General features: G+C 67.2%; 5 protein-coding genes across 5 annotated transcripts, besides 3 other annotated features; all 5 read right to left on the bottom strand.

The window, feature by feature from the left end:
• Positions 1-105: 105 nt before the first annotated feature.
• Tco025E_01935 (uncharacterized protein) lies at positions 106-456 on the bottom strand (the record flags this gene model as incomplete). The annotated part of the gene is made up of 1 exon (XM_029368871.1): positions 106-456. The coding sequence occupies one exon, from the start codon at positions 454-456 to the stop codon at positions 106-108; it is 351 nt and encodes a 116-aa protein (XP_029231041.1).
• A 288-nt stretch (positions 457-744) lies between these two features.
• Positions 745-787: a microsatellite.
• A 35-nt stretch (positions 788-822) lies between these two features.
• On the bottom strand, positions 823-4,854 carry Tco025E_01934 (uncharacterized protein; the record flags this gene model as incomplete). The annotated part of the gene is made up of 1 exon (XM_029368870.1): positions 823-4,854. The coding sequence occupies one exon, from the start codon at positions 4,852-4,854 to the stop codon at positions 823-825; it is 4,032 nt and encodes a 1,343-aa protein (XP_029231040.1).
• Positions 4,855-5,154: 300 nt separating this feature from the next.
• Positions 5,155-5,185: a microsatellite.
• Tco025E_01933 (23S rRNA methyltransferase) lies at positions 5,186-6,271 on the bottom strand (the record flags this gene model as incomplete). The annotated part of the gene is made up of 1 exon (XM_029368869.1): positions 5,186-6,271. One exon carries the CDS (start codon positions 6,269-6,271, stop codon positions 5,186-5,188), a length of 1,086 nt encoding a protein of 361 aa, XP_029231039.1.
• Positions 6,272-6,435: 164 nt separating this feature from the next.
• Positions 6,436-6,470: a microsatellite.
• A 207-nt stretch (positions 6,471-6,677) lies between these two features.
• Positions 6,678-7,628, bottom strand: Tco025E_01932 (uncharacterized protein; the record flags this gene model as incomplete). The annotated part of the gene is made up of 1 exon (XM_029368868.1): positions 6,678-7,628. One exon carries the CDS (start codon positions 7,626-7,628, stop codon positions 6,678-6,680), a length of 951 nt encoding a protein of 316 aa, XP_029231038.1.
• Positions 7,629-8,106: 478 nt separating this feature from the next.
• Tco025E_01931 (uncharacterized protein) lies at positions 8,107-9,030 on the bottom strand (the record flags this gene model as incomplete). Its single annotated transcript, XM_029368867.1, has 1 exon — positions 8,107-9,030. One exon carries the CDS (start codon positions 9,028-9,030, stop codon positions 8,107-8,109), a length of 924 nt encoding a protein of 307 aa, XP_029231037.1.
• Positions 9,031-9,090: the final 60 nt, after the last annotated feature.

Raw genomic sequence — 9,090 nt, 5'->3', positions numbered from 1 at the left:
ATCCCCCTCCCCCCCACCAAATTGTTTAACACAACTGTTAACGTCCTTTTTGTTTTAGTTTTTGGTGGTTGCCCCCAAAAGCAAACCCAAAAGATCGCTGCCGTGTTAGACGATCCCGCCTAACTTGTTCAGCAGCATCCACTGACCGCGCTCGTACATGATGCCCCGCACCCGCGCACTCGTTTGCCGCGCCGTCACCTCAAACTCCTGGCGCACCTTCCTGGCGTAGTACGCCTTGTCCGTCACCCGCAGCTGGGCGTGGCCGGCCTTCAGCAGGCCCCTGTAGAGCGTGCACGCCTGTTGCGGCGTGGGCTCCACCGGGGCGTGGTAGCGGCTGGCGTCGATGCGGCGCTGCTCCAGCCGCATCCGCCGCTCATTCGCGCGCAGGAAGTCCGGGCGTCCCTCCTTCCACCAGCGCCGCTGGCCCCCCAGCCCCCCGCGGGTCACGCGCAGCATCCTGAGCCCTAAATATATCTATTTTCTCCCCTCTCCCTCTCTCGCGTGTGCCTTCCCACCCACCCGCCTTCCCCCGCCAAGAAAGAAAAAAGAAACAAAAAGGCAACAACAACAACGACATACACGCACAAGGGAAATCAGCAGGAAATGCATGGGATTGCGACATCCACGCGGCGCACCGCCCTGCAGAGCACCGCGCCCCCGCACTTCAGTTGACGTCCCATTACACCTGCCAACGACATTCTATTCTTTGCATCTAAGTTATCCCCGCCCCCTCTCCCTACACACAGAGAGAAACACAGAGGGATGGAGAGAGAGAGAGAGAGAGAGAATGTAAGCAGCACTGCGTTTCTCAACGCTGCGGCCTCACGTGGACGGCGGCGGCGAGGGTGGCGGGTCAACCCACGTGACAACGCGTTTCCGCGCGGCGGGCGCCGCCTTCGCCGGCCGTCTTCCCTTCGCCGGCGCGCTGCGGTCCGTCACCGCGGCCCCCGCCCCCGACGCGTACGGATTCGAAAAGTGACTTGCCAGGAGCTGAAAGTTCGGCTTGCAAAGAAATTCGCGGTGGGCCGCCGCCGTTGCCGTGGCGTCGGCAAGCCGCTTCCTGTTGCCCGCATTCTCGTCGTGGCCGCCCAGCGGCGGGGAATAGCGCCTCCCACCTGTGCGACAGCACTGCTGCAGCCGCGGTCGAACCACCGCGGGCATTGCGTTCACGCGGAGGGGGCGGAGTCCTGAGGATGTTCGCCGCTGCGCGGCCTCTCGTCCATGACGCCGTGGGACGCCCTGCAGGATCACCAACGCCGCAAGGAAGTCGCCGTGCAGCGCCTCTGTGATGAGGCAGTAGGGAAGCAGGACCGTGCGCCAGCGGGCCAGCAGCTCCTCTCGCTCCAGCGCACCGGCAAGGAAGATGCGGCGGCGGTGCAGCATCTCCGCCAGCGCAACCCCCGCCAGCGTGCAGGTCTGCCGCAGCACCTGCCAGCGATGACGCTGGCTGAGCTCAATGAAGGTGCGGTCCTCGTGCTCCTGCTGCCAGAGCGCCCTCCGCGGGGTGCGACAGGAAGAGTTGGCCGCCGGCGCGCCTCCACCGTGCAACGACCGCAGCGAGGCACACACACGTGTACCTTGAGACGGCGCCGCTGTTTTTGCGCCTTCGGCAGGGCGCCTGCGCACAGCAGATGGGGGCCGCGACGGTGTCAGCGTCTGCCCGTCGGCGTCACCGTCGTCGCCCGGTATGCCAATGACGACGACCACGTCGCTGGCGCCGGCGTCGGCGTCGTCGTGGCTCGTGACGTCCGCCGCGGGGTGCACGCCGCTGCACGTGTCCCCAGCAACCGTGGGCGGGGAACGAGCAACACCACCGCGCGGTGCCTCGTTCCGTGCCCTCCTTTCAAAAGACTGGCGTTGCACTTCCTCCCGTTGCTGCTGCAGCAGCTTCACCTGCTGCTTGCGCTGCTTCCGGCACTTGCGGCGCTGCTCCCGCACACGGGACTCCTGCATCTCCTGCAGCTGCTGCTGCACGATCGCGCGGCGGTCACGGTACTCCTGCAGCAGCCACCGCTCGCGCAGCTTGTCCTCAAGGGCGAGGAATATCTGCCGGCGCCGCTTTGCCTCCACGTGTTGTAGGACGCTTCGCCCTTTTTGTTCCGTGGCAAACACCGCGCCCGCCGCGTCACGGCCGTCCGCCGCATGCACCCACGCCTCGCCCTGCGGCAGGGGCTCCGGCGCGGCGGCAGGCGCACGCGTCGCCCCTGCCCCGAGCAGCGCATTCAGCGGCGTGGCCGGCCAACTCGCGGCGGGGCTCGTCGCTTGCGTGGCGCCGTCCTCTCCGCCGCCCCCGCCCCCCGCGGCCTGCGCCTCCAGTCGACGGACGAGCTGCTCCCGCGTGACGTCGTGGCCTCGCCGCTCCTCCGCCCAGCGCCGCCGCAGCTCCACCAACTGCAGCGCCCGCCGCCCCACCGCCAGCGCCGCCGCACGCACGCGCAGAGCCGCCTGCAGAAGGACGGCCGCGCGGCGGTGGGCGCGGCGGCGCAGCGGCACAAAGTTCCACCTCACCGACCAGCTCGCGCGCAGAAAAACTTGGAGAAGGCGTGTGCCGCATCCATGCAGCCCGGCCCGGCCACGCAGACGGGCCGCCTCCAGCTGCTCTAACGCCCCAGCGTCGTGCACCTTCACGAGACCGGAGTCCTCCACGACGACGACGACCGGCGGCGCCTCTCGCAGCGGTGCGGGTATGCAGCCGAACACGTCGGCATCCAGTCGACTCAGCGAAGCGCGCCGCCACGCCCCTGCTGTTGGTGCTGGTGCTTCCTCTGCTTCCGCTTCGTCTCTAGCTGAGGCATGCGCGGTGTAGTCCACGGCCGCCGCAGAACAAATGAGTTTCGCCTGAATGACTGGTGCGAAGGTGTCGAAGTTTTCGAGGGACATGCGGAAGAGGGGCGGGAGTGGACGCCACTGCGGGCCCGCCGCCGCCTGCCGAAGGGGATGCGAGGGGAGGTGCGACGACACACGCGCGGCGTCCACGAGGGGACGGTAGCGCGCAATGAAGTCGCCCAGCGTGAACATCCCCACCGGCTCCCGCGGGGCGGCGGCGGGGGATGCCCCGCCGGCGTACGCCCTGCGCAGCACCGCAACCTCCGCCTCGCTGCGGCCCACCACCCAATGCGCCACCGCCCACGCACCGTGGCGCTCAAAGACCCTGTCCGACAGCACCGGCCAGACCCCGTCGCCTGCGGCTGGCGCCAGGCGAAAGAGCGCGAGGGTGTCAAACACGGCCAGCAGCCTCGCCGCCGTCGAGGAGAGCGAGGGGGCGAGTTCCACGCCACTCGCGGTGGCATTCTTCCCTGCGCGCTTGTGCCGCAGCGACCGCAGCCAATCCGACATGGTGATCCCCAGCAACACATTGCGTCGCGCCACAGGAGCTGCCACCAATGACGCAGGCGACACCTCCGCCGAGTCCGCGGCAGACTCCTCTGCACAGTGAAACCGCAGCCGCAGTGAACGCGCCGGCGGCAATGCGGCGGCCTCCCGGTCACCACAGGAGGCTGCGTTCACGTGCAGCATCAGGGCCGGTACGACCTGCAGCACCAGCCAGTGTGCAAGGGAGGCAAGGAAGTCGTGAAACGACAACCGCGAGGGACCAGTGAAGAGTTCGGCGTTTGCTTCCGCCCGCAGATGTGCCCACAACCAGTGCGTGGCGAGGCGCCTTCCCTCGCCGGAAGCGTCGCTGCTGCAGGGGTGCAGGAGAATGGCGAGCATCTCCGCCAAGTGCTCCCGCTGCGCTGGCGTGAACGGCAGTTCGGACGCACCGCCAGCGCGACTGCTATCCGCCTCATCGCGGTAACACGCGGCGCCTGCGTCGGACGATGGCGGCGGAGACTCCAGACAAGACTCAATATGCGCCACAACCGCCATCGCACGCAGGAGCCGCAGAATGCCGGCGCACGCATCGCCGTGGCCATCAGCGTCCCACCGCCGCAGATGCACGCCCTGCCGCTGAAACGCTCTAACGGTGCGATACAGAGCTTCCCGAGGACGGTCGTCTACGTGCACGCCGCTGGCAGAAGCCCACATCCCCATTACCACGTCGTCGTATTCTTCTTCGTCTTCGCTTGACAGCCACGACCGCCGCAGCGAGAGGAGGTGGCGCTGCACACGCCACACATGCTCCACGTCTAGCAGCCCCACTTGGACTCCGCCCCAGCAGCTGTCGCTGTCGCTGGTGTGGCGGCTAAGCAGGAGCCGCACCCCAGCGGATGGGGGAACCCAGCGGAGCAGCCCGTCCACCACGGCGTGTGTGCAGCGCCGCAGCACGGCGAGGACGTCCTCGACGCGGCACTGCTCCTCCCACGACACCGCGTGCCGCAGGGCAACCGCCTCCTCCAGCGAGGTTCGGAACAGCACGGCACACATCAGTTGCTCCCACGCAGTAATATCCGGCGACGCCGCCGCCGCCGTCGAGAGCGGGTCGGGCGAAAGCGTCTCTAGAGAAGCGCCGGGCCGCGGCGCGGGGGGGCGGAGAAACGCCGCACCAGCCCTCACCCCGCAGACGACGTCGAAGAGGTACGTGTGCCTCGCAATCATCGCCACCGTGCCCCACGAAAGGGCGACGGCGGAGGGGTCGCGGCACATCTCGCGGCGCCTCGGCTCCCCCGCGTGTTTGCTTGCGGCGTCGTCCGGGGCGAGAAGCACGCCGAAGCAGCCCCCCGTGACGGCCGGTGGAAAGCCGAAAACGCGGACGCCGCACGGGGCCGGCGCCACGCCGTGGGCGGAGGACGACGCCGCCAGCGGCGGGGAGGTGCCGCGTGGTGACCGCCGCCCCGGACTCCCGGCGTCGCTGAGGGGCGAAACCGACAGGAGCCGCGCGTCGTCGGGTGGCGGTGCGAAGGGTCTGCACGCCATCCACGCCGTCCCGCGGGGTACGTGCAACGCCGCCAGGCACGCGCACACACCGTCGCCTCGCTTCTTTGGCCTCTTTCTGCTCCGGCGACTCCACACACGGCGAGAGAAATGGCGAGAAGGAGCGGGACAACTACCGGCGCCCGTGCGCAGCGGCGATGTGGGGGGGGAAACAACAACGGCACTAAAAAAAAAGACAAAAAATATAATCTTCGCCTCCTCACCGCCCTTCTCCAAGTCCAGAAAACAAACTCAACACACGCACAAATGCATGCGGGGGAGCAGAACAACAACAACAAAAAAAGAAGAGGGATAAAGAGAGAGAGAGAGAGAGTCAACGCAGCTCCTTCTCCCGACTCCGTTTGTGTCCCTCAGGCTGCGCCGGCAGGGCGGCCGCTGCGGCGGGAGCGGGATCACGCCACGATGTCCGGTTGTTGGCGTTGCGGGTTCGAAGACAGCAGACGGCAGCGTCGCGCGCGGCCGCCGCCGATGCGGCTGCATCGCCAGCGGAGGCCCGCAAGCGCCACTCTGCCGCGCAGCGATCGTATAGCACGACGTTTACCGCCGCCGCGAGGTTTAAACTGCCTTGTGTGGGGAGAAACACCGCGGCGTGGCAGCGGGCGAGGGCCGCCTGCCCGATCGTTCCATCCTCCGCGCCAAACAGGTAAATGACCACCTTCGGCAGCCGACGCTCCCCGGGCTGCGCGGCGACGGCCTCGGCGGCGCGGAGGTGCGGGTGGTGGTACAGCGGCAGCAGCGTGGCGCCGTCGATCATGTCCACCGCCACCACGACGGCCTCGAAGGCGGTCGCGTCCTCCACGACGTCAAAGAGGCTCAGGATGTCGGGGATGACAACGTAGGGGCTGCTAAACCCGGCTGCCTGCGTGTCAGTGACCGGGCGGTGCCGCAGCGCCTCATGCAAGCGGCTGCCGGAGAAGATGAGACCGGAGAAGCCAAAGCAGCCGACAGCGCGCAGAATGCTGCCCACGTTGGCCGGCGTTTTGGGATTCTCCACCGCCACAAACACGCGCACAGGCGCCTCACCGCCACCGCCACTGACATTACCGTCCGCGGCCTCGCCGCAAAGCAGTCGCCGCAGTGCGGCCAACGCCTTCGCGTCCTCCTCGCCACCGACGCCCGGGTCCGGGGCGGCGCCCGCGGCGTGGCGAATCACGCCCGCCCGGCACGCCGCGACGCCTGTAATCGGCGCCGCCCCGGAGGAGGCAGCGCCTTCGAGGTGCTCGGCAAGGATGATACACGACGGTCGCCGCGTGCGTGCATCGGTGGGGGCGTGCAGGACATCACCGCAGCGGGTGCACCGCCACGCCGCAGCCGCAGCGGGGCCGTCGGCATCCAGCTGCTCCTGCAGCACGAAGAACGACTTCGCCCACGCGGTTTTCATTCCCCACTTTTTCCCCATTGTGCGCCCAAAGAAGAAGAAGATCAAATGCCCCTGCCTTCTGTTTCGCGGCCTCCACGCCTTCGGCTGCCGTTGCACGCACTGAGCGTTTCTCTCCCGCCCTTCACCACCCGCCACCTGCAGGAAGAACAAGTTGTGGAAAATGAAGTCAGAGGTATGCGGTGCACGCACCCACCCACCCACCCACACACCCACTCACGAAGCTACAAAAAAACAACAACAACAAATAGAGGTGTGGGTATGTGTGGGAGGTCAGTCGCAGAAACAGGGCGAACAGTGGAAAAAAAGGGGGGGAACAAATACGTTTCGCCAGCGCAAGCGGTGCGACCGTTGGCAGGAAGCACGACTCACCCAATAAAAAAGAATGTGGGACGGCAACGTGACGGCTGCTGCACGCCTCCATGCATCATGTGCCGCGACGGCCCTGCACGTAGGGCAGAGCGAGCGGCACACTGTGAACGGAGCCACGCCCCAACTCCTTGTAGTCGCCAGCGCACCGCAGCGTTTGCGGCGAATTTTTCCGCTGTGCCGACCGTCCACTTTTAGTCTCACCAGCCGGATCGGCGTCGGGCGCCTCTGCAGGGCTCTCCGCGTCGGCAAAGGTGCGAAGCAGCAGCTTCGACCGCCGCGTCACGAGCCGCCGCTGCCGCATCTTCGCGATGTCGTAGAGCAGGTCGGGGGCCATCAGGTAGCGGTCCAGCTCAAGCGTCTCGAGGGCCTCCTGCTGCTCCCTCCGCAGCGACGCCTCCGGATCGGTGGGCGGCGCCGTGGACGCGTGGCGCGTGTCGCCTGCCACCTCCGTGAAATAAATGCGGCTGCGGTAGTCGTCCGGGTCAAAGTTCAGGTCGCGCAGCAGGTAGCGGGCGAGGGCCTCCGAGGTGAGCTGAATGGTGGGGGAGCCGAAGACGATGCCGGTGCGACGCCCAAACGGGATGTGCATGCGGGCGACGAACGGGGAGGTGACGTGCGGCACCGCCGACGCCTCGTCCTCCTCGTCCTCAGCCGCTGCCGCCGCCGCCGCATCGGGCGGGGGGGCGATGCCGGCGTGCTCCGCCACCTGGTGGAGAAACTGCAGCACCTCCTCGTGCAGCCAGGTGCGGGGCATGTTGTGCAGGCGCACGGTGCGAAGCGTGCCGCGGGGGGGAACTGCGGCGGCGTCTTCGCCCCCCGCAGGGGGAGCAGGTGGCGGCATTGTGCTCTGCCGCCGCAGCGCCACCCGCAGCGCTCCAGCGGGGCGACGTCTAAACGCGCGGTCTCCGCCGTCCGCCGCCTGCGCGAAACGCCGCAGGAGTGGGCGAAGCCACAACAGCGGTGGAGGGCCAACGCCGCTTTTACAGCACAACCGCAGCGGACGCATTGCGCTCACGCCCGCCACTCCGAGCAAAGAAGCGGAAATGAAATTTTGGCCGTGCCTCGCGCCGCACCCCGCAGAAAGCCGCCAAAAAGGAAATAAAAAAAACAGACAACAAAATTGAGTTAGCGATAAAGAGAGCGGGAGAGTGACGCAGGCAAGAAGGAAGCGGGGGGCCTGGCATCGCCAAAGAAGCGGCAAGCGAGCCGCAGGGCTCACAGCCGCGCTACCTGCATTGGCTCATCGTCGGTAAGAATAAAGGCAGCGTCAAACACGCCAAAGAGAGGCTTAGGCAGAATGACTAACAAGAGAGGAACTACAGAATGTTTGAGGTTCATAAACTTTGTGTGTGTGTGTGTGCTTTTCACTTTCGTTTTGCTGTGCTTTGTTTTGCTTCTTTTATTATTTTTCCTCTGTTTTTCTCTTTCTTCGCTTGCAGGTTGCGCGGCGTTGTCTGCAGAACCGGCGAGGCGCATGCGGGCCGCTACGGCAAACCCGCACGCGGCGGCAAGTGCGACAGCAGCAGCCCGCTGGAGCGAACAGAAAACAACCCGCTGGGGACCGAAGGGCCCTCAATCCGCGACGGCTCGTTATGCAGCTGCGTGCGGATGCCCGCGGCGTACCTCCTGAAGGTGTCCCGCCTCGCCGCGGCGGCGGCCACGCTGCGCGGCGTCCTTCCCAGCGTAAAGGGCCGTGGCACCGTCAGCTGCGGCCTCCACGTGGAGGCGTCGCTGTAGCGGCGGGCCTCCTCATCCTCCGCGCGCCGGCGCCGCTCCCGCGCCTCCCGCGCCTCGCGCATCCGCTGCAGAAAAGCGTCCGCCCCGCTCACCTCCGCGACGCGGCACGATAAATCGCAGTCGATGCTGCCCCCACGCCCCAGCGACTCCCGCGGCTCGAACGGGCACGCCGCCTGCTCCCGCAGCAGCGCCTCGTAGACAGCCTGCAGGTGCTTGGCGTCTCGTCGCTCCTGCCACAGCGCCAGGCGGCGAAGCAAATGCTCCTGTCGCTCAACGCCGCCGCGGCGCAGCGACGTGGAACGCGTCGGCTGAGGACTACTACGCCCCTCCCTGAAAAGTCTAACGGGCGGGGATTGCTCTTCCTCTTCGTTCCCCTTCTCCCACTGCGGCGGCGGCGAAAGCGCGGCGGCGTCCGCGGAGTCCGGCTCCCCGCGCAGGACGCTCTCCACCAGCGCCTCGATATCTACCTCCTCCTCCTCGTCGTACCCGTCACGAGCGTCGCAGGCGAGCGCCTCTTCGCTGGCAAAGCGCGGCCCCGTGGCGCCGCTTGTGCGCTGCGGCTGCGGGCCAGCGCCACTCCTGTCGGCAGGGGGCATGGGGCGCTGCGTGGGCGCCGCGGGGAGGCCCAAGTAGTGATCCACCAGCCGGTCAATGTCTGCCGCCCGCGCCATCTCCCGTCACCCGCCGCGGTGAATGCACCCGCCCCAGTCAGAGGGAGAAAGGGAGAGAAA

This window comes from Trypanosoma conorhini (genome assembly GCF_003719485.1).
Source record: "Trypanosoma conorhini strain 025E chromosome Unknown Tco_14.4_contig_00070, whole genome shotgun sequence".
Taxonomy (NCBI): domain Eukaryota; phylum Euglenozoa; class Kinetoplastea; order Trypanosomatida; family Trypanosomatidae; genus Trypanosoma; species Trypanosoma conorhini.
This window is presented reverse-complemented; position numbering and strand designations above follow the sequence as displayed.